This window comes from Bos indicus, chromosome 7 (assembly GCF_029378745.1).
Source record: "Bos indicus isolate NIAB-ARS_2022 breed Sahiwal x Tharparkar chromosome 7, NIAB-ARS_B.indTharparkar_mat_pri_1.0, whole genome shotgun sequence".
Lineage (NCBI taxonomy): Eukaryota > Metazoa > Chordata > Mammalia > Artiodactyla > Bovidae > Bos > Bos indicus.
In genome coordinates this window covers 63,333,144-63,357,915 of record NC_091766.1, presented here as the reverse complement: position 1 = coordinate 63,357,915, position 24,772 = coordinate 63,333,144, and the positions used below count along the sequence as shown (strand labels likewise).

Sequence of the window (24,772 nt, the reverse complement as noted above, 5' to 3'; positions counted from 1 at the left end):
GTATTTATTGAGTGATTAGTCTATCCAAAGCGTTATGCTAAATACTAGTAATACTATCATTAGTAAGACTGGGTCCTGCACTTTGATATATGGTTGAATATAACACTGTAAACCTGGTGTTTTCTATAAAGAGCCTGTTACATACTGAGTTTTGTGCACTCCAAAATCCACATGTTGTCTAATGAGGTGGATGAAACAGGAGACTATTATACAGAGTGAAGTAAGTCAGAACGAAAAACACCAATACAGTATATTAATGCATATATATAGAATTTAGAAAGATGGTAACGATGACCTTATATGCGAGACAGCAAAAGAGACACAGATGCATAGAACAGTCTTTTGGACTCTGTGGGAGAAGGTGAGGGTGGGATTATTTGAGAGAATAGCATTGAAACATGTATATTATCATATATGAAACAGATTGCCAGTCCAGGTTCAACGCATGAGACAAGGTGCTTGGAGCTGGTGCACTGGGATGACCCTGAGGGATGGGATGAGGAGGGAGGTGGGAGGGGGATTCAGGGTGGGGAACACATGTACACCCACGGCTGATTCATGTCAATGTATGGCAAAACCCACTACAATATTGAAAAGTAATTAGCCTCCAATTAAAATAAATAAATTTCAAAAAAAATCTGAAAAATAAAAACAAAAAACAAAGTCCACATGTTGAATTCCTAACCCCAGTAACCTCTCAGTGTCATCTTATTTAAAGATGAGGCCTTATAGAGGTAATCAACTTAAAATAAGGTCAACATGGTAGGCCCTAATTCAATATGACTGGTGTCCTTATAAAAGGGGGACATTTTGAGACAGAATAGGACACAGGGAAAACACCATGTGACCATCAAGACAGAGCCTAGGGTGATGTGTCTACAAGCCAATGAATGCTGAAAATTGCTAGCAAACCATCAGAAGAAGGAAAAGGCATGGGACAGATTCATTGTCACAACCCTCAGTAGGAGCCTACTGCCAATACCTTGCCAATACCCTGCCAATACCTTGATCTTGGACCTCAAGCCTCCAGAACTGGAAAACAATAAATTTTTGTTGCTGAAGTCACACAATCTGTGGTTCTCTGATACGGCAGCCCTAGAAAATTAATGTACAACCCATTAGAAATTATTTGAGGTTTGGTGAACCACTCAGTCTTTTCAACTCTGTCTTTTGTCACACAAAAGCAGCCATAGACAAAGCATAAATAAACAAATGTGGCATTCTAACAATACTTTATTTACCAAAACATGTGACAGGATGTATTTGGTCTCTGGACTGTTTTTCTGACCCTGCTATCAAGTGTTAAAGTGAAGGCATATAAAAGGTAAGAGTAGCACACAAGAAGGACACCTCACCCAGCCTGGAAATACAGGCGATGTCTTCTCATAAAATGTTCTGTATGATGCAGACATGCTAACAGAGTGAAGGGAGATGAAGGAGGAGGGAAGATGACCTCAAGGAGAAGGAACAACATACACAGAGGTCTGACGATCTTTGTGGGGGAACTGCCAGCAACATACTGTGGCAAGAGCATGTTTGTAAAGGAGACTTAGGAACTAAAGTAACAGAAGAGAAGGAAACAGATCGTGAATCACTTTATGAGTCATATTAAGGCAATGGAGACACTAGAAGGATTTGAAGTAGAAGAGATATATGGGCATATTTGTATTTCAGAAACATTATTCTAGCTACAAGACAAGATAGGACAGGAGATGGAGCAAAGTAGAAGTGAGGGACCAGCTAGAAATCCAGTGGAGAGATGATGGTGGCCTGGAAGAGGGCAGAGGTAGTGAGAATGGAGAATGGTGGATGATATATATATATATATATATATATATATATATATATATATATATACATATACACATACATATACATATACGTGTGTGTGTGTGTGTGTGTGTGTGTATATTCACATGCATATATATTTGAGATAGAAAGGTATAATGGACAGGGAAGATTTGCACACAAATCAGATGATAGTGCGTAAACGAGAAGGTGGAGTGAGTATAATACACACCTCTCTAGCTTGGACAACTAAGCACATGGTAATTCACTCACTGAACAGAGAATATAGGAGAAGCACTTTTTAAAGGTGGAAGATGATGCATAAACTTGGTTTTAGACATGTTAGCTTTGAGGCGCACCTTAGATACCAAGAGGAGATACTGAGTAAGCAATAGCACCTGTGCAGCACAATATGACTGTTCTCAGGAATCTTAAAGGTAAACTAATACTAACTGACATAACCTGATAAAATATTAACAGATGGCCAATCAGCCTCAGTTGAGGGACTTTAGTGACATGGTTGATCCATTGCCACTGTAATCTACTCCAAATGCTCAAAATCTTCCTCCTTATATTGACAAGCTATTGCTCTCAGTTCTCCCCCAGGAAGTGAATTAGGATAAATCAAATTCTTCTTCCATTACAAATGTACATTTCTAAATAGTTGAAGGCAGGAATAATGTCTAAGCCAGGCTTCCTCTTTCCTAGAACAGTAACTCCAAATTCCTCTACCATTTCAGTTGTCCTCAGTAAACAATGTCAACTTATTAAGTCCCTCTTTAAAAGCAGGAGTCAAAACTAGAGCCAATAATCTTGGTCTGGCCTAATTAGTGTGTAACAGAATTGATGATAACCTTCCTTGTTTTACACACTACATTTTTGTCAATGTTATCCAAGGTCATGAGCATTTCCTGACCCATGAGTCTGCCAAAGTTAAAAAATGGGAATGTTATGCCTCTTTCTAAACCAAACTTCTGTTCTCACTCCAGAGTCTATGAGAAATGTGTTCAAACTGCTCACATTTGTAACAGAAAAACTTTCTTATGAGATGGTGACAATTTTCCTAATTACTCCTTCATCAAGTATGATTACTTCATAGACAATCTAGTTTCTACAACACCTCTTTATTTATAATCCATTTGCTGAGTACATTCTCAATATCCAGAGCACTACTAGATGTTAAAGGATGAAGAAAAGTCCCCAGAAAGATGGGACTGAGAAGCTACACCCTCATATCTGGTCTTCCTAATAGTCTTAGCACTGTGTTTTTAATGGTAGACTTTTCCATATTATCCTGGATGAAGAGAGTATCTATAAAGCTTTTTCTCCCCAGCCCATCAATGCATAGCCCAAAAAAGAAATCAACTTTTGTTGTTTAAAGTTACTGAGAGTTTGTGTGGTTTGTTACTGCAGCATAATGTAGTCCAATTTATTAACTCAAAACTGGATGTGGAAGAAGAGCACTGCTGTAACAAAAACTCCAAAATACATGGCATTAAATAAAAACTACAGTGAACTACCAAAGAACAAATGCTAGAAAAGGTGTGGAAAAAATGGAACCTTCCTATACTGTTGGTGGGAATCTAGGTTGGTGCACTCCCTGTGGAAAATAGTATGGAGGTTCCTCAGAAAACTAAAAATAGAGTTACCATGTGATGCAGCAATCCTGCTCCTGGGCATATATCTGACCAAAATAATAATTCAAAAATATGCATGCACCCTTAAGTTCATAGCAACACTATTCACAGTAGTGAAGACATAGAAACAACCTAAATGTCCATCAACATAAAGCAGATTTGGTCCATGTATATAATGGAATACTACTCAGCCATAAAAAAGAATGAAATAATGCCATCTGCAGCAGCATGGATGCAACTAGAGATTATCATACTAAGTGAAGTAAATCAGAAAGAGAAAAACAAATACCATACGATACCACTAAAATGTGGACACGAATGAACCTATCTATGAAACAGAAACAGAATCATGGACACAGAGAACAGACTAGTGATTGCCAAGGGGGAGGAAGTTTGTGGAGGGAGGGGGTGGGAGTTTGGGGTTAGCAAATGTAAGCTTTTATATACAGAATGGATAAACAACAAGGTCCTCCTGTATAATATAGAACTATATTCAATATCCTATGATGAACCATAATATTTTAAAAAGAATATATATATATATGTATATATATATAAATAACTGAGTCACTGTGCTGAACAGCAAAATTAACACAACATTGCAAATCAACTATATTTCAATAAAAACAATTTAATGCATTGCATTAGTTTAAGGATGAGATGGTGGCAATGAGAAAGATGTTATTAGAGGCTGGAAGAATCCACAGGGGAGGCTGATAAGTTGTCCTTTAATTTATAGGTCTCTGGAACGAAAGGAGCCACATACAGATCTGATGGAGAGAAAACCATGTGTGTACATATGTCCACAATAGTACCTAGGAAGAATAAGTGCTCAATAAATATTAGCTATTGTATTTTATTGAAAGCTTTACATAGATGCCACTTGTACCCCCACATCATATCCCCTTGCCCCCCTGATTTCTACTCCTATTCAGACACAACTGTAAAAGTCTAGGAACTCTGAGTGGTACATGGTTTTCTATCCATCAGATCTGCATGTGTCTCCTCCTGTTCCAGATACCTGTAAACTAAATAACAAATTATCAGCACCCCCCCCCCATGGGTCCTTCCAGCCTCTAATAGCATCTTTGTCATTGCCCACTATCATCCCTAGATGAATGCCATGTATTTTATTTTGGCCCACAGCTACAGAGAGTAGCCCTGTGCTTGTTCAGATTTACCTCTGTTGATAGAGGTACACAGTGAATTCATTCTGCATTTCTATTTTCTTACCGGTAATATGGAAGCCTATTCAATCCATAGGCAAAAACAGTCCAGAGACATAAGGGAATGATTGCCCCCAGTAGCAACCCTTGGAAAAGGCAATGGCACCCCACTCCAGTACTCTTGCTTGGAAAATCCCATGGACGGAGGAGCCTGATAGGCTGAAGTCTATGGGTTCGTGAAGAGTCATTCACGACTATGCGACTTCACTTCCACTTTTCACTTTCATGCATTGGAGAAGGAAATGGCAACCCACTCCAGTGTTCTTGCCTGGAGAATCCCAGGGACGGTGGAGGCTGATGGGCTGCTGTCTATGGGGTCGCACAGAGTCGGACACGACTGAAGCGACTTAGCAGCAGGAGCAACCCTCCTGCTCAAAACTGTCCAAAGATTTCTCTGCGGCTTGAATAAGATCCAAAGTCCCTGCAGTTTAAATAAGATCCAAACTTATTATCAGATCCTCGAAAAATGTATATAATATTGTCCCTTCTAGTCATTTTGATCTCAACTCTCATATTCTCCTGTCCACTCATTAAGTTCCAGCTGCACTGGCCTTCTTGATGTTTTTGAAACACATCAAGCTTGTTACTGCCTGAAGACCTTTGTACTTGCTATTACTTTTTCTGGGAATACACTTCCCTTAACTCTTTTATGATTGACATTTCATCAGTCAGAACTCAGCCCAAATGATATCTGAGATAAGTCTTCTTTGACCATTCTTTATTAAAAAAAAAAAAAAAAAAGAATGCCTGTAGCCTTATGTTAGTATGGTCCCTTTTCTTCATAGCACATATTATGATCTGCAACTCTATTAATTCACTCATTAGTTTGTTTGGACATTTTCAGAAATCACTACCAGAAGAAAAGTTCACATAGGCAGAGACTTCATCTTGTTTGTTCACTGATGTTTCTTCAAAGCCTAGAACACTCCTTGGTATGCAGTAAATCCTCAAGAAGTATTTATTGAATATAATAACACAACTCTCCAGTTTACAGATAAGAAAATGTGGATCTGAGAGTTTGAGTTACTTTCCCAAAGTTTTACAGAATTTCTTACAGGTGTGCCTGATTCTAAATCCTACTGCCTTTTGCTTCAACAAGTTAACTGTCAAAAGTGAAGTGTCAGACAGCAGGCAGGGCTAGGTGGTGAGCCGGTGTTGGATTCTATCACGGAGGCAATCAAAGCCAAAAAGACATACAGATCACACTTTCCCCCAAGAGCCCTGAATTTTCAATGGAACAAGATACTTGAGAAATCTATTGATCTCCCATTTTTGTTATGCTGTATAGGTGACGAGGATCAACGGAGATTTGTACTTTTCTACGCACAACCTTGCAACCTCAATTTGTATTTCCACCCAGATTCCCACAACTTTATAGAATGCACTGCTCTGAGTGCCCACACCTTACCTAATTTAGTGCCACCGTTTGTGACAGTTCTGCTTTCCCAGCTCCTTCCAATTCAGAGAAACATCTCTCCTCTCCTGCTCCCTGCTCAGGAAACCAGCACGCCCCACCCAGCTATCCTCTTACTGAACGTCTGACAAGTACATTGGCCCACAGTCCGCGAAGGGGCGGGGCTTCTGTCTCGGGGGCTCTTCAAAAGGGATCCGAGGTCTGAGCAGTTTCTATCCCTCTCCAGGCCTCCTTCCCCAAGCCTGTGCTTTCCTGCCTGCTTTCTTTTTCCTTTCTGGCTCAGCTTGGGACAGAGGCTCATTCCAGAGGAGCCTCAGGTCTTGCATTTTAATAGCAGTGATGGAAAAACATGAGAATGTTTCCTGGATGTACCAACAGGAACTGAAAGATCCCTTCAAGAAATACCTGAACAACACAGATGACTACCTAGCTTTGCTCTGCGGGCCTCGTCGCAGCCACCTCTTCCTCCCGGTGACTGCGGTGTATGCTCTGATTTTTGTGGTGGGGGTCGTTGGCAATCTCCTGGTGTGCTTGGTGATTCTTCGGCACCAGACGATGAAGACCCCCACCAATTACTACCTCTTCAGCTTGGCTGTCTCCGACCTCCTAGTCTTGCTTCTCGGGATGCCCCTGGAAGTCTATGAGATGTGGCGCAACTACCCCTTCCTGTTTGGGCCGGTGGGCTGCTACTTCAAGACGGCCCTCTTCGAGACCGTGTGTTTCGCCTCCATCCTCAGCGTCACCACCGTCAGCGTGGAGCGCTACGTAGCCGTCCTCCACCCGTTCCGCGCCAAACTAAAGAGCACCCCGGGCAGGGCCCTTCGCATCCTTGGCATCGTCTGGGGCCTCTCTGTTCTCTTTTCTCTGCCCAACACCAGCATCCATGGCATCAAACTCCACTACTTTCCCAATGGGTCCATCATCCCCGGCTCTGCCACCTGTACAGTCATCAAGCCCATGTGGATCTATAATTTCATTATCCAGGTCACCTCCCTCCTCTTCTACATCCTCCCCATGACAGTCATCAGTGTCCTCTACTACCTCATGGGGCTCAAGGTGAGTATCCAAGCTGGCTGCAACCCTTAGGGCGGCGTTCCTTCTCTTTTCTCTAAGTTCTGAGAAACACTTAGAACTGGAGAAATTCAGAACTGGAAGGGACCTTAGAGAAAAACAGGGTGAACTCAGAGGGGAAACTCAGAAGTTAACAGGCTGGCTTTCAGTTGGACAGACAGTAACCACAGCTATAAACCACTTCCTTTAACTCACCTTTCATCATTCTTCCCTCTGTAACTGTGGTTCTCAAACCTAGGTATTCCTACAAATCACCTTGAAACTTTACCATGCGAACTGATGTGTGAGTCACTTCCTACAGAGAAGTCTGATTCAGTAGGTCTGGGATAGAGCTTCATTTTAAATAGCACAAGACAGCCACCCCTGGAGAGACTGTTTCATATCCTGTGGTCTCTTTCCTGCCCTCACCTGTTTTGCCTGCATTGAAATTTTCCTCTGCACCAACTTGGTCTGAATATAAAATAAACTATCCCTGTGTAGTTTATACTCCAAGACAGATATACAGTTTTAAAGTCAGACACTTCCTTGTGGTGGTTGCTTTGATCCTTTCGTGGAAATATCAGATTAAAATGCAAAAATATGGCCTGAGTGAAATCAACTGGACAAGTGGAGTTTGAAGGACAAAGAGGTAAACAGAGTGCCTAAAACAGATTAGAAGACAGTGTGAATAAGATATAGCTGGAATTAATAGAATATTATTACTTAGTTTGTAACATTTTATAATTAGAGTTTACCTTCATGTGCTCATGGTGATAAACTTCTTTCTTTCTTTTTTTCTGGATCTAAATTATCTGAAACTGTTGTTTTGTTTTTAATGAAAGGAGAAGTGAGTCTATATGATTCCTTTCCTGGTATATTCTGCATCAAAAATCACAGAGAGGAAAGCTAAACATGAGAGTTTTATACCCATTTAGGGAGGTAGTTATGTAGGAAATAGTCATGAGACCATTTAGACTCCCACGTATGAAGCTCACATATAAGATGCCTTCAGGTAATGTCTCACAATTCTCTCTTGGAATTAGTTTCTATATTTATAAAATGAGAAGTTTACATCAGATCTTATGTATTAGCACTCCTGATCACTCTAACAGTCTGTGGTTCCTTAAGAAAAGGAAAAGGGAATCTTTGAGTGGGAGCAATGTGAGTTATAAGTGAAAGGAAAACAAAACAGTCATCACATTCACATTCTATGTTGTAAGATGGCTCTGGTACCATGTATTATGTGATAATTAATATACTCCCATCTCAGTGCATCTCTGAGAAAGTTGTGTGTCAAAAATGAGTGTCCCACAGGCGGTCCTTTCGAATAAATACTGTGCCTAAAGTGAATGGTAAAGTCTAAGGAGGAAGAACAGATTTTAAGTACATAGGAATAAATCTAATCATGCAGAGAACTGTGCCAGTTTCCTCCTGGTGGACTGGCCCCTGTAATTCCAGAGACATGTGTCAAACCAGACTAGCTCACAGTCACCATATCTTTAGCAAGCCCTGTGCATCCACTGTGGGGAAAGGTCTTCTGCATGATTCCATGAGCTCTATGAGAAATATCCACCCCAAATGTACCAATACAATCTCTACTAACAGTGAACAATCACTGCTACTGCTAAGTCACTTCAGTCGTGTCTGACTCTGTGCGACCCCATAGACGGCAGCCCACCAGGCTTCCCCGTCCCTGGGATTCTCCAGGCAAGAGTACTGGAGTGGGGTGCCGTTGCCTTCTCCGGTGAACAATCACTTGTCTCAGGTAAATTTGGGGGAACTATCTAACTCTGAATAGGAAACATGTTTCCCTTTCCAAACAGTTACTTTAAGTGTCACTTTGTTGTGTCGTCATGAATCTACTGCTCCCTGGTTATCAGGAGCTAGGTGATAGATAACAGCTAAGAAACCACCCTAGTTTGCTCTGTGTATGCAGTGCAACTTATAGCATCCTATTCTCAGGAAGGGTGAGGTGTTACCCAGAGGACATTGGAAAGGAACTATCTGCTCAGAATGTCTCTTCTATAGGAATTTAAAGATTTCTAGACTGGGAGTCAAAAGTAAACCCTAATCTGTGGCATTGATCTCAAGACCTTTGCACCTTTTGCTGTATTTTTGCCAGAAACGTCCCTACCGCCCACCATCACAATCCTTTTTGCCTTTCTAACTCTCACTTGTCCTTTAAGTCATACTTTACTCACACTTACTCCAGGAAGTTCTCCCTGATTCCCTAACTGCTTGATTCCCCTGTAGGTGCTCGTGATTCCTAGTGATTTCCCATCATTGCATTCATCACAATTTATAATTCTATACTTGTGGGTTCCTTAACTTCTTCCTCTCCAACTAGACTGTAAGCTCAGTGAATGAATGAATGAGCCATTTCCTTTATTGTTGGACTTCAGCTTCTCTACCTTCAAAATAGGAGACATGGAAATATTATCTCAGAGGGCCTTTTTGATCTGAAAGATTTTAAAGAGATTTGATCAACTCTGATGAGTACTGATTCTCATGGCAAGTCTAAAGATATGATTGAGTCTGGACAAATGCCTTCAAAAGGCAGAAAACCAAGACTGATGAAATCCCAGGAGCAAGAAAGAAGGAAGGGAGCTATATGTGTGCTCAAAATTGACCACTCAGAGATTCTTCATCATTCCAGGACTCAAGTCTCCAATGAGCTGCTCTTTATGGTTCTAACATGATGGAGATGGAAAATAGTCAATCCCAGGGCAAGTCCCTTCCCATCTCCTCCATGCAGCATTAATGCTTTAACTAGAGAGGATGTATTATGAATAGTAACAGAATTCAGCCAGGGCAAACAGGACTGAACTGATTTTTTTTTTTAACTTTACATAATTGTATTAGTTTTGCCAAATATCAAAATGAATCTGCCACAGGTATACATGTGTTCCCCATCTTGAACCCTCTTCCCTCCTCCCTCCCCATACCATCCCTCTGGGTCGTCCCAGTGCTCTAGCCCCAAGCATCCAGTATCGTGCATCGAACCTGGACTGGCAACTCGTTTCATACATGATATTTTACATGTTTCAATGCCATTCTCCCAAATCTCCCCACCCTCTCCCTCTCCCACAGAGTCCATAAGACTGTTCTATACATCAGTGTCTTTTGCTGTCTCATACACAGGGTTATTGTTACCATCTTTCTAAATTCCATATATATGCGTTAGTATACTGTATTGGTGTTTTTCTTTCTGGCTTACTTCACTCTGTATAATAGGCTCCAGTTTCATCCACCTCATTAGAACTGATTCAAATGTATTCTTTTTAATAGCTGAGTAATACTCCATTGTGTATATGTACCACAGCTTTCTTATCCATTCATCTGCTGATGGACGTCTAGGTTGCTTCCATGTCCTGGCTATTATAAACAGTGCTGCGATGAACATTGGGGTACACGTGTCTCTTTCCCTTCTGGTTTCCTCAGTGTGTATGCCCAGCAGTGGGATTGCTAGATCATAAGGCAGTTCTATTTCCAGTTTTTTAAGGAATCTCCACACTGTTCTCCATAGTGGCTGTACTAGTTTGCATTCCCACCAACAGTGTAAGAGGGTTCCCTTTTCTCCACACCCTCTCCAGCATTTATTATTTGTAGACTTTTGGATTGCAGCCATTCTGACTGGTGTGAGATGGTACTTCATTGTGGTTTTGATTTGCATTTCTCTGATAATGAGTGATGTTGAGCATCTTTTCACGTATTTGTTAGCCATCTGTATGTCTTCTTTGGAGAAATGTCTATTTAGTTCTTTGGCCCATTTTTTGATTGGGTCATTTATTTTTCTGGAGTTGAGCTGTAGGAGTTGCTTGTATATTTAACCTTAAAAGCTTCTGTACATCAAAGGAAACTATTAGCAAGGTGAAAAGACAGCCTTCAGAATGGGAGAAAATAATAGCAAATGAAGCAACTGACGAACAACTAATCTCAAAAATATACAAGCAACTCCTGATTTTTTTTTTTAATAAACAGATTTTGTTCAGATGGTGGAGATACTTACACAAAAGCTATAATTATACCTTGGTATTCTAAAGTTGGACTTCCCTGGTGGCTCAGATGGTAAAGTATCTGCCTAAAATGAGGGAGACCTGGCTTCAATCCCTGGGTTGGGAAGATCTCCTGGAGAAGGAAATGGCAACCCACTCCAGTGGCAATCCACTGGATTGGCAATCCACTCTTGCCTGGAAAATCCCATGGACAGAAGAGCCTGGTAGGCTACAGTCCATGGGGTCGCAAAGAGTCGGACACGACTGAGCGACTTCACTTTCACTATTCTAAAGTTATACAAATGAACTCACAAACTATATAAATGAATCACTGGTAAAATGATTTTAATCAGCATAAACAGTTGATCGGGATTATCTGATTGATAATCAACCCCATGTCTCCCTTCACCTTTTGTCATACATAGCTAAAAGGAGTGGAGCAGCAAGACTTCTGAACTTCCTACAGAGTGATGACAATTTTCCTCTCCTCTTTTTGTAACCTCACTTTTAAAATAAATGCTTGGGGTTGGGTGGGAATAATCAATAGGTAAATATATACTTTGTTAAACATCTGAAGGGAAATGAAATTAGTCAACAAGAAATAATGCAGCATTTAATATTGGCTAAACAAATTGTTTGGATTCTATTCTGCTATGTTAACCCCTTCAAATTCTGTTGAAACCACGTGTAACATGTATAAATAGTCTGTTTCTTATTCTTCTTCTAGTTGAATAGTTGTGTCACTGTAGCCTAAGAAAGCCAAAATGTAAGTAATGATTAATACAGCCATGCATTTTCTTTTCAGTGCAAACTACACTCAAAAAGAAGCCTTTTCCTAAAAGGATTGTGCGAGCCATTTGCCAGCTGTTTGATTTAAGGAAACTGTTCCCTGGAGTAGAAAAATTTCTAATGAGAACTGTTGAATGCACCCAGAGAAGTGGCTAATAGGTCTTAATAATCTTTCATTGTTCTTGATTATAGACTGGAATCAAATAATGGAATAACTATCTTGTAATAAGGACAAATGTTTTAAATGGTATGAAATAATCAGAAACTTTAGTAGATTTAATTGAAGGTGAGTTAGAAAGATTAGTTTGATTTATTGCTCTAACCTTAAACACAAGTCTTTCTCTTCTCAGTGTATCTGGATCCTTATTTGTGTCAACACAAGTACAGCATGTGGGTGAGTGGTACCATGAGAAGAATCTCTAGAAGGGACTCCATAATACAGATGAGTGGGCCCACAGCTATAAATAAATATTTCATGAAAAATTTATTATGCCTTTTGAGTAAACTCAGGACAATAATCAGATTCACAATATATGATTTTTTTTTCTTTTGGCCACACCACATGGCTTGCAGGATCTCAGATCCCTGACCCTGGCCACAGCAGTGAAAGCCCAAGAATCCTAACCACAAGGCCACTAGGGAACTCCCAGAATCACAATATATAATTTACTGAGTATCATTTGCCAGCCAGTGAGTTAAGAACTCTACCTGCATTGTTTTCTTTTACTCTTATATTCCTAGGAAGCCCTTATTCTTATATAAATAACATCTTATCATCTTTAGTTCCTTCTCATTTATTCCTAATAATTTCACAATATTTCCCCCTATTTCTTTCCAAGTTCTAGATGACTGCAAAAGGTCAAATCTGATGGAACCTTAGTCCCCTAATTTCTGAAGACACAGGAATATGTAGAGAACACCAATATATTCAAGATGGCCAGGTTTATTAATCATCCATGCAGATACTTCAGGGCAGTGCAGCGTGGAGAGCTACCTGACTTTGAGGAGCATATCTGTCTTTAGGATATTGATTTGTTGAACTTTGGAGGCAACTTTTAATGTTCCTTTCTTCCAAGTCTTATTTAATTTTAAATACCTTCTCTAAAATATTTTGTAAAAACAGCATCTAGCCCAGGAAGGTCACTGATTCTTATAGAAGTCTAAGTCTGTTCCATTGTTCCACAGACCACACTAATTTTTTTAGCTGGAACTGAAATATGTCTCCTTATAACTCAATCAATTGATCCTAATATACACAGGTTATAAAATGGGTTGAATTTTCCTCACATTGATGGCCTCCTCAGTTTGTCAGGACTTTCCACACAGTGAAGAGGCAACTCCAACTCAATCTGATTAAATACAAGATGGAACATAGACCTGAAACATCTAGAGGGAGAGCTGGCTCTTGGGGAAGATTAATCTAGTAAGACACACAGTGACAGCAAGGATCTAGCTTTATTTCTGTTTCTTTGCTCTTCTGTCTGTGGTGTTGGTTTCAACCTCGAAATCTGCATAGCAGCCCATTGGTGGCTCCAAGCACATTCCTCATGGTGAGGAGGAAAAAAACAAACAAGCAAACAACGCTCCCTGGCAGTTCCAATAAAAGAGTAAGAAAGTATCTGAAATCTCATTGGTCTCAATCATCCAACCACTCTGACTGAAGGATGACAGCTAAATTATACAGGGACTAAACATAGTTCTGGGATTTTCCTGGTGGCTCAGTGGTAAAGAACCTGTCTACCAATGCAGGAGACATGGGTTTTATCCCTGGAGAAATGGTCACCCAATTCAGTATTCTTGCTGGGAAATCCCATGGACAGAGGAGCCTGGCAGGCTACAGTCTATGGGGTTGCAAAAGGGTCTAACATGACTGAGCAACAACAACAAAAACAAATCTGTATCTGGAGATGGGATCATTCAGATTCCTATTAATGACTATGAACTGGAGAATGAATAAATTCCCTAAAGGAAAATCAGGGCACTATTTTTAAGAGAAGGGAGAATAAGCACTATACTATCTTCTAGATATTTGATAGTAGTTTATTATGAGTCCTTAAAGCTTCTTTTATCTGGCTGAACATCCCCACAAACTTGAAATACATAAAGAGAAAAAAAAATTCACAACTAGACGAATGATGTAGATCTTCAGTGCTATTGAATTTCAGAGGAAGAAGGTGATAATGGTCTACAGTTGCCATAAAAGCCTCCAAGGAGTAGGTGGCACTTAACTGGGTGAGAGAGGCTGTATGTACAGGAAATGTTAATATTTGAAATTATCAGATGCTACTTTACAGATCACCATATCTGCCAGTAAGGAGAAATTATTTTAACATCTAAATTCAGAAACATATGAACCTTTATGGATAGTATTTGTAAAATAGAGTTTTCCAAATTGTGCTTCTCAAGATGGTACCAGGTATTCCACTGAAAAGGGTTGGGAAGGGTATTTTTTAGTCTAAGAAACATTATCCCCTGAGAGGATAGGAGATGTGGGATGTGGAAGGTGGAGGTGGAGGAAAGATGATACACTGTCTCCCATGAAGATGAGTTATACTCATTAGCATTTGAGGCTCAAAGAAGATCCATAATAAAGACTATAAAGATCATGAAGCAGAAATAATACCTGTTTCTGTTTTCTACTGCCTATCCATCTCATAGATGTCTAATAATTATATAATAAATGAATGAATCAATGGAAAAGCCTAACTTTTTAACTTTAGGAAATTTTTTCCCATGGAATGTCTATTAATAAACTACAAAACAATGGTTTTACAGAATGCTGTTTGCGTCGCTTCAGTCGTGTCCGACTCTGTGCGACCCCAGAGACGGCAGCCCACCAGGCTCCCCCGTCCCTGGGATTCTCCAGGCAAGAACACTGGAGTGGGTTGCCATTTCCTTCTCCAATGCATGAAAGTGAAACGTGAAAGTGAAGTCGCTCAGTCGTGTCCGACTCTAGCGACCCCATGGACTGCAGCCTACCAGGCTCCTCCGTCCATGGGATTTTCCAGGCAAAAGTACTGGAGTGGGGTGCCATTGCCTTCTCCGTTTACAGAATAGCATAGGTTAAATGAAAGTGAAAGTGTTAGTCACTCAGTCGTGCCCGGCTCTTACAAATCCCATGGACTGTAGTCCACCAGGCTTCTCTGTCCTTAGAATTTTCTAGGTAAGAATACTGGAGTGCATTGCCATTCTCTTCTCCAGGGGATCTTCCCGACCCAGGGATTAAACCCAGGTCACCTGCATTGCAAGCAGATTCTTTACCATCTGAGCCACCAGAGAAGCCCATAGGACAAATGGTTGCCTGTAACTTGGCCCCATCTATACAGTTGAGTTAGGTGACCTGAGTCCAGTTCCACCTCCAACTTACTGTTAAACATTTAGCTAATTCTTACATTTCTCTGGGGCTTCCCTGGTAGCTCAGCTGGTAAAGAATCCACCTGCAATGCAGGAGACCCCAATTCGATTCCTCGGTCAGGAATATTCTCTAGAGAAGGAAGGGATAGGCTGCTCACTCCAGTATTCTTGGGCTGCCCTGGTGGCTCAGACACTAAAGAATGCACCTGCAATTCGGGAGACCTGGGTTCCATCCCTGGATGGGAAGATCCCCTGGAGAAGGAATAGGCTACCCACTCCAGTATTTTGGCCTGGAGAATTCCATGGACAGAGAAGCCTGGCAGGCTACAGTCCATGGTGTTGTAAAGAGTCAGACATGACTGACTGACTTTCACTTTAACTTTACATTTCTCTTAGGTTTTTTTTTTTTTTTTTTAACTTGCAAAATGAGTGTTAGACTCACACTTCTTAGATCTTAATAGGAGGAAAAACTGTTTCCCTTTCTTTATATCTCTTTGCATTTTCCCTTGCAGCTGAAGAAAGACCAACACCTTGAGGCAGATAAAGTGACCGCAAATATTCAAAGACCATCCAGAAAATCAGTCACTAAAATGCTGTGTGAGTCCTCTATTTTGTAATTGTATGTTTGTTAAAGGAAAGCAGTTATATTTGGTATGATTAAGTGTTGCTGGTATCAGATCAAAATTCTCTTCAAGCACAATATCATGTCCTGTTCTTCCATGGCTTACTCAAGCATCTGCTGCTGCTGCTGCTGCTAAGTTGCTTCAGTCGTGTCCGACTCTGTGCGACCCCATAGACGGCAGCCCACCAGGCTCCCCCGTCCCTGGGATTCTCCAGGCAAGAACAATGGAGTGGGTTGCCATTTCCTTCTCCAATGCATGAAAGTGAAAAGTGAAAGTGAAGTTGCTCAGTCATGTCCGACTCTTAGCGACCCCATGGACTGCAGCCTATCAGGCTCCTCCGTCCATGGGATTTTCCAAGCAAAAGTACTGGAGTGGGGTGCCATTGCCTTCTCTGACTCAAGCTTCTAGGGCCTGCCTATTTTGTTCTGTTTTAAAGACCTCAGAACAACACACTAAACTGCATCCATTATAATACACTCTGTTCAGTTTTTGGAAATCATATCCACTCTCAGAGCCTTCAAATATCTCTTTTCCCTTTTAAAATGAGGAGGTGGTTCTTAACCTATTTTTTATTATGAGTTTCTTTAAAAGTATTATGGAAATAGTGAATTTTCCACTCAGAAAACACATAAATGAGCATCCATCAAATGTTTGATAGTCCATTTCAGAGGATCACAAAACCCTCTGATACCAAGCTTGGTCTTCATGAGATCTTTTATTTCCAGAATAAGAACAGCTGGTTAAGAATATTCTAAGCAGTCATTCCTCCTATGACATTGCATGATTTTATATAAACAGTACACTCTTTTATATAGATAAGATTTTAAAACAAAATCTAAGCACTGATCCACACTCGAATGTTATAAAAATACAAGATCCAGCACTAGTCTAACAAGATACTGATCAATTAGAGAAAGGAGGTTTGTGATACACTTTCCAACTCAAAATGTGAGATTTAGAAGAAAAAAAAAATCTTCCAGGATAATATGCATATGAAACATTCATTGCAACTATGTGATATATATGAACAACAACAAAACCTGTGAGGTCAATAAAATATGTCTTTTCAGCTCTACTAATCATCTTCTTGGAAATTTTTTACCATGTGTTAGCACCTGATCTTCTCTACCAAGCAATCTAGTCCCTTCAGTATTTCTCTCCCTTCCTTTATGAACATAATCTTTCACTAAGAGACTTGAAGTGTACTCACATTAAAGTTACAATGATAAAATACACTGTGAACCCTTTGCCTTTTGCAAGCAGAGGGTTTAATTTTAACAGGAATTTAAATTTTTAATTAGAGGAAATTATAGACAGTAGTAAGCAGATTAGGGACATTTTATTCAAGGCTAAATTCAGAAGAATCTCCCAAACAGTCCTAAAACCACATAAAGCAGGCAGATCACTTACTCTGAGTATGTTTAGTGCCAATGGGAGACATATGTACTGTTTACTATGAAACACATCAAACGTGCTCATGAGTTCAGAGAACTGTAAAAGTGAACACCAAAGTACCCATCATCCAGCTTTAAAAGTTATCAATGCATAGCTAATCTTGCTTCCTCTACATGTCTATCTCTCCGTTAGCCCCTACAAGATTATTTTGAAGTAGATCTCAAAAGAAAAGGAAGGAAAAGTATTTTACAACTCCAGGAGAGAAGAAAAAACATACATATTTATATTCGTGCGGATTAAATGCCCTATAGAGAAACTCTGGTAGCACCAATCTCTGTCTGGGGAACTGAAAATAAGAAACTAGAAGGTGCAACTTCCTGTGAATCTGTAATGATTTAAAAATAAAAAGTAAAAACAAACATAAAGCAACTGGAAGGAATTCTGTGCCCTAGTAATTTATAATAGACACATCCCCATTCCAATCCAGAGATGCTTATAGTATGTTTATGGTTGTTCAATCTTTCTCTTTTCCCTGACTTCTTGCAGAATTTTAAATGATTAAAATCATAAAAGCTTCTATTTTTTCTAGAATAACAATATAAATTCATACTGCACTTCATAGTTTATTAATCTATAACTTCAAAGAACACGGACTTGCTTGAGCACAATCATTTTACTTATATATCCAGTTTGTGTGGTTACAACAGTCTACTGGCAATAATTTATATTCCACAGTAGAATGTTTTCTGGACTTTGAATACATTCAATACTATTTTAATACCTTAAAGGAAACTTACATTATACAAGAAATCTTGTACAATCATTTGGGAAACTGATTCTCAATACAGAACTTCTACACAGAATATAATTCATTCTTATGTTTACATATTCTGTGTAGAAGTTCTGTAGGATCTAGTGACCTTTAGGAAGTATAACTTAACAAAGATGAAGGGCAAATGCTAGCAGGAACTCAGAAGGAGTTGTATACCTCTTCTTGCTTTGACTGCCTTCTACTCTCCCCTTCATCCTCCTTTTCCAGTTGTCTTGGTCTTAGTGTTTGCTATCTGCTGGGCCCCATTCCACATTGATCGGCTCTTCTTCAGCTTTGTGGAGGAGTGGACCGAACCCCTGGCTGCTGTGTTCAATCTCATCCATGTGGTGTCAGGTAAAATTGTAGATCCTTTGGGTGCATCACAAGTGTTCAGGTAGCTGCAGCTTTTTCATCTTGCTTAGAGCAAGTAGGTTCTATCTGTATATGCCAATTTATCATAGAGATTTGCCACGCATATATATATATATATATATATATATATATATATATATATATATATGCCACGCATATGTCACGTATATGCCACGTATATGCCACGCATATATATATATATATAATGAAGACATTTGATTTTTATTGTATTTGTATATATGTATATTTGTATTTTGTATTTATATTGTATATTTATTTGTATACAAATACATGTATACATGTATATGTATATTTTGTATTATATATATGTATATATATACATGTATATATGTATATATATGTATGTATATATGTATATATATGTATGTATATATGTATATGTATATATATGTGTGTATATATATGTACATATATGTATATATACATATACATATATATACATATATATGTATATATATATACATATATATATGTATACATGTATATATATGTGTATATATATACATATATATATGTATATATATACGTGTATATATATATACACATATATATACATATACATATATATGTATACACATATATATACAATATGTATAAATACATGTATACATATATACATATACATATATATGTGTATATATATGTGTATATACATATGTATATATGTGTGTATATATATACATGTATATATGTATATATACATGTATATATATATTTTGTATTTATATTGTATATTTGTATACAAATACATGTATACATGTATACATGTATACAAATACATGTATACATGTATACATGTATTTGTATACAAATACAATTTATATTGTATTTGTATATATGTATATTGTATTTGTATATATGTATATTTGTATTTGTATATATGCCACGCATATGTATATATGCCACAATATATATTGTATTGTATATATGCCACGCATATGCCACATATATGCCACGCATATATATATATATATATAATGAAGACATTTGATTTTTATTGTATTTAAATATTAAATATTTAAATATTATTAGGCATTAAATATTGATTAAATAGGTTACTGGCTCAAAAGAAATATACCATATTACTACTTTAGACACTATTTTATGAAAACCCTCAACTCTAAATATGATGTCACAGCAGGAAAATGGTCTAAGGAATGATTCCTTTGGTTTTTCTGCCAGTGGCCATGGGATTTATTTGGTTCTTATTTATTAAACATCCGTGTCCCTGAAACCCACTATTGTCTTCAGCAAGTGTTACATCCTCCTGAAAGCCAGCCAAAGGGCATTCATGGGGCATCATGTTCTGCTTTTAGGCCACTTTAATGCTGCTCATTAAGGACATCATACACTATGTTGGAGAGTGACGGAAAGGTTGCTGAATCAGAGGGCCTGGATTTGCATCTCAGTACCTTTAATATTCTTAGCTATAAGCAAAACATGGATTCCTTCTTTCCCAAGTTTCCTCAACTATAATATGGCAATAATGCCTGTTCTATACACACCACAGGCTGATGCACACTAAGTCACTTCAGTCATGTCCGACTCTTTGTGACCCCATGGACTGTAGCCTTTCAGGCTCCTCCGTCCATGGAATTTTCCAGATAAGAAAACTGGAGTGGGTTGCCATTTCCTACTCCAGGGTATCTTCCCGATCTAGGGATCTAACTGCATGTCTTACATTTCCTGCCTTGACAGGTGGGTTCTTAACCACTAGCGCCACCTGGAAAGCCCACAGGCTGATGGTGAGAAGCAAGTAAAATAATAGCTATTAAAGAACTTTTTAAACTATAGTATATCTTTCTATGACTATCACAAATTGTAAAGTAAACATTATCATCAACATTTTATTGTTAAAGAAACAGTTCTACAAATAAGAAATGACTTGTCCAAAGGTAGTGGGCAAATAGTAAAAATTAAGATTCAGGCTTGAGTCACCTAACTTCAAGTTCAGGGTTCCTTCCTCTTGAATGGAGCAAAGGATGGCCCCCACGTCTTTCGTTCTCAGTTAGTGTAACTGTTAGCCTTAAGTTCAGACCGCTTTTATCCCTCTACCTCTGCTAGTCACTGGCTGGTTCTACAAGCTCTTTTTCAAAGACAAAGACGTCATTATGGAGGAAGGATAAGAGCAATTTGTAAAAATTAAAGTCCAGATATGCATAGAGCAATAACATTCATATGTATACTTAATACCATATATATTATCTGTTTTCTACCACCATTTTTTTTTTTATTCAGCAGGGCTTGTGTAAAGCTTATACCTAGACATTAGGACCTTCCTCTGTGTTAAACTATTTATTATTCTGGACAATATCTCAAAAATGTTTATAGCTCTGATCTTTGTGGTTTGTCTGAGAAGTGGAAGTGTTTAAATAATATACACACTACTATATATATAATAGATAACTAATAAAAGACCTACTGTGTACCACAAGGATTCTATTAAATACTCTGTATAGGTGTATATGGGAATAGAATTTTTTAAAAAGGATATATGTATATGCATAATAGATTCACTTTGCTGTATACCTGAAACCAACACAACATTGTAAATCAACTATACTTCAATAAAAAAAGTGTTTTAAATAAGATAAATTATTCTTTAAAAAAATTGGAAAATACACAAGATCACATGAAGCTTCACTAGTTGATTACACTTCTCCAGAGGCATCAAGAAAACTATTTTAAGATTCCCAAGCTATGTCATTTACAACACAATAACATTTTCTTATTAAGACATAATTTTTCCCTCCCCAACCCTACCAACCAGATGATATCTAAACCTCTTAAATGCTATGCCCAAAACGCCCCCAACTTGCCTTCTGACCCTCAGATTATAGTATTTTCAATTCATAAGCCATATACTTTCCAAGTTGGTGAATTAGGGGTTTCTGCACGTCCTGCATTATTCTTGCACAATAAGTGTTCCCGTCTCAGTACACTGGTGCATGCTGTGCCTTCTACCTCTCTTCCACTCCTCTCTTGAGACCCCCTTCTCTCTTCCCCAATGTCTCCTACCCATTTCATGGTCTGGTTAGACTCCAGTCACCCCCATTATTATGGAGATGATTTGTCATGATTATTAGTGTTCTTGTGCTTAATGTGAATTTCCATAACATGACTGTTAGTATCACATATTTTGCTCTTGTCTTAACAGATATTGTTAGGTATCATCCTCTTGTTAATTACTGAAATCAGGCATAAATCTTATCTCTGTAATACTGTTCTAGATCCTTGGAGAACAAAGTCTAAATCCACTACCTTCCAGTGGGCCTCAAAGTCACATAATAAAAGTTCAATCAGTATTTCTTTATTGAACAAATTAACAGTGTACAGAAATGCACCCCCCACCCCTACAGGTCCACAGACATTCCTTCCTGGGTTTCCTAGATAGTGGTAAACAATTTCCTGCAATGCAGGAAACCTGGGTTAGACCTCTGGGTCAGGAAGATCCTATGGAGGAGGGCATGGCAACCCACTCCAGTATTTTTGCCTGGGAAATCCCATGGACAGGGGAGACTGGCGGGCTGTAGTCCATATGGTCGCAAAAGAGTCAGACAGGACTTTGCAACTAAACAACATTTCTCTGTGCCCAATTCTGTCCACAGGCAAATGGCTCTGTATGTGTCCTGAACTATACAAATGAGAATGACAATGAATGTGTTGAGGATAGCATCTATCATTTGTATCTTCTGTGGATAGTACCTCAACTTTATCCTCACAATAATCCAGGGAGGTGGGTTAAAATGGTGTTATCATCTCCATTTTACAAAGAACAAGAAATTGAAGTGCCAGTTCTGTCCAGGGTCACAGAATAAGCAAGGGCCAAGATCAGAAACTTAAGTCCTCTGATTCTTCAGGCTCCATGGGCCTTGAGGAAATAAAATAGGATATGGTAACAAATGAAAAGTGTGTATCAACCAAGAAAATGGCAATGTGTAAGGCATTTGGTGGAGAAAACAAATGGAAAACAATACAAGAATTCATTAAGGTTGGAAATAAGGTGGGAAGAGACATCAAGGGGAAGGAATTGGCAGGAAAAGGACACTGGGGAATGCTTCTTTGAAGAGCTATTTGGCATCATAAGGAGTCTTAACAGAGATTATGCCTTGACTGATTTACTATTCCTCCATTACTTGCAGTTTCAAATGATAGACTGAAGCATAAGATAAAAACATCTCTTTCTTCTGATACTTAAGCATCTCTCATTAATGCTATGGGAACATGTTCTTTAATTAAACAAGTGGGGATCAAAGGAAGTTGCTGAACATCTCAGAGAGATCCCATTCCAGCTTAAATTTTTCCGAGACTCTTTAATCTTTCTAGGTTTGGTTCCTAAAGTACACAGGTGGTAGATCTGTTCAGAGCATTTTGTATTCTCAATTAGAGTCTTGTATGTACTATCACTTCCAAAAGAGGCAATCAAAGGGATGTGAGGCCTTTATTAAATATTTATGCTTCTCCGTGTAGTGCCTCCCCCTCAGTTTTTCCTCAGCCTGTCTCTTAATCCTCTGCGTTCCAGGTGTCTTCTTCTACCTGAGCTCAGCAGTCAACCCCATTATCTACAACCTGCTCTCTCACCGCTTCCAAGCAGCATTCCGGACTGTGATCCCCCCTTCCTGCCAACAGCAGCACTCCCATAACCACTCACCGGGGCCGTCTATGCAGCGGAACATCTTCCTGACAGAGTGCCACCTTGTGGAGCTGACTGAGGACGTAGCTCCCCAGTTCCCTCGTCAGCTGTCCGTCCTTAGCTCGCAGCTCCCCACAGCCCTCTGTACTGGACAGGTGCCAAGAAAGGAGCTCGCAAAGAGCTGACATCCGTGTGGTTCTGTATTCTGGAGGGGTGGGGGGATGTCCCATAATTTACGCCTTCTTATATGATATGAAGGAGGTAAAATGACTCTTGGAACTTACATATCCAATTCTAGTTTTTTCCCCAACAAATGTGAAAATTGCTACTTAAATCTTGATTTAAAACCCAGAACCTCTTGATTTTTAGTTAGCATTCCACTGTCTTAACTGCTTCATGCCCTTCACTAGTTCATGCAAAGAGCATGACTAACACGTCATAGCACCTATACATTGAGTCATTCTCACAATTGGGAATGATTTGTCTTGCTATTCACACTCTGAGTCAGGCTGGCATTCTTACAACCAGTGGTCCCTATGAGCCACAGAGGGAGACATGGAAATGCTGTTAATGTAATTTGAGGGGCCCATGCCAGCTCTTCCACGGCAATCTGTCTACCCTGCTTCATACTGTTCAATTACAATGTGATTCCTTGCAGTCTGAAGCCTTTGAGTTAAAGAGTCCTGATAACATAAGAATGCTCTTCAGAATTATTATTATTCCCACCATTCTATTAATGATCCGCAAGTCATTATCAGTCATTCCTCACCAGGGATGAAATCAGATACAAGTTCTACTTGGAGAAGAATGGGAAGAAAGAGAATATGGTGGAAGGTCCAAAGAGTCAACCTACACTACTTATTTGTTTTCATCATTTGGTCTAGACCTGGATTTCTATTAACTTGTGTCATAAATAGATGTATGTCTACTGTCTAATAAAAAGGACAAGTCAACTGATTACTACTGGTCTCAAACTCACGACTTTTCCTACTCAATCCTTCATTGTCTCTATAGCCCTCATCACTCCTACAGTGGCCGCCATTGCATCGTCACAACTACTACACACTTCTACTCAAGTTCAATTACTTGCTCTTATGAAGTCACACCCCAGTTTCCCCAGCTGCATATGTTTGCTTACAGAATGCTCTCTATACCTCCAATCTTCATCAGATGTGATCCTACCCATTCTTCAATATCTAGCTCATTGTGTTACCTCTTCCATAAAGCCTTGCTTGATTTATTCAAATAAGAGTATAATCTGACTTTTCTATCAGTTTATGTATCTTAAGCGTTTCCTTCAGCCTGCTTTGTATTTCCATGATTTATATTCTTGCTTTGCTAGAATGTAGATTTGTCAAAGACATGAAGTATCCTGTGTTCCTTTTTGCTGTTACTGGAGTCCTGACAATATATCAGTCACAATAAATACGTAGTAAATAAGTTGACCTCACATTCCGACATACTGAGCCAAAAAATCGCTCCACGGGAAACCATGTTAAAGAGCTGAAAGACCAAGATTCTGTTTCTGACAGGGACATCTGACCTTCAGTTGGCCATTTAATCAGCTGTGATTATAATGGCATGCCTGCTGTGTCTGCAGTGTGAGAAGACTCTTCTCTGCCCCAGGCCTTACTGAGGCTGAAACAAGCAAGCTCCAGCTTTTA

At 39.1% G+C, this 24,772-nt stretch overlaps 1 protein-coding gene and 1 long non-coding RNA gene across 4 annotated transcripts in view; one reads left to right on the top strand and one right to left on the bottom strand.

The window, feature by feature from the left end:
* LOC139184205 (uncharacterized) overlaps window positions 1-6,300 on the bottom strand; it is a 307,785-nt gene extending 301,485 nt beyond the window's left edge. For both annotated transcript variants that reach the window (XR_011567766.1, XR_011567767.1), the window contains exon 1: window positions 6,060-6,300. This is a non-coding gene — a long non-coding RNA (uncharacterized lncRNA). The remainder of the gene's footprint in view (window positions 1-6,059) is intronic.
* Window positions 6,301-6,306: 6 nt separating this feature from the next.
* On the top strand, window positions 6,307-24,065 carry NMUR2 (neuromedin U receptor 2). 2 transcript variants are annotated; one of them, XM_019963674.2, is made up of 4 exons: window positions 6,405-7,121; window positions 15,766-15,850; window positions 18,311-18,436; window positions 22,998-24,065. In XM_019963674.2, the coding sequence occupies exons 1-4, from the start codon at window positions 6,405-6,407 to the stop codon at window positions 23,291-23,293; spliced, it is 1,224 nt and encodes a 407-aa protein (XP_019819233.2). In that variant the 3' UTR covers window positions 23,294-24,065. The 2 variants fall into 2 exon arrangements, with proteins under 2 accessions (XP_070649982.1, XP_019819233.2); XM_070793881.1 differs by lacking the exon at window positions 18,311-18,436 and having other exon boundaries at window positions 6,307-7,121.
* The last annotated feature ends 707 nt before the right edge of the window (window positions 24,066-24,772 follow it).

Excerpts from the sequence above, each read along its gene's own strand:
- NMUR2 (XM_019963674.2), top strand. The coding sequence starts at position 6,405 with ATGGAAAAACATGAGAATGTTTCCTGGATGTACCAACAGGAACTGAAA. Across the intron at positions 7,122-15,765 it reads ACTACCTCATGGGGCTCAAG|CTGAAGAAAGACCAACACCT; the intron begins GTGAGTATCCAA and ends TTTCCCTTGCAG. Across the intron at positions 15,851-18,310 it reads ATCAGTCACTAAAATGCTGT|TTGTCTTGGTCTTAGTGTTT; the intron begins GTGAGTCCTCTA and ends CTCCTTTTCCAG.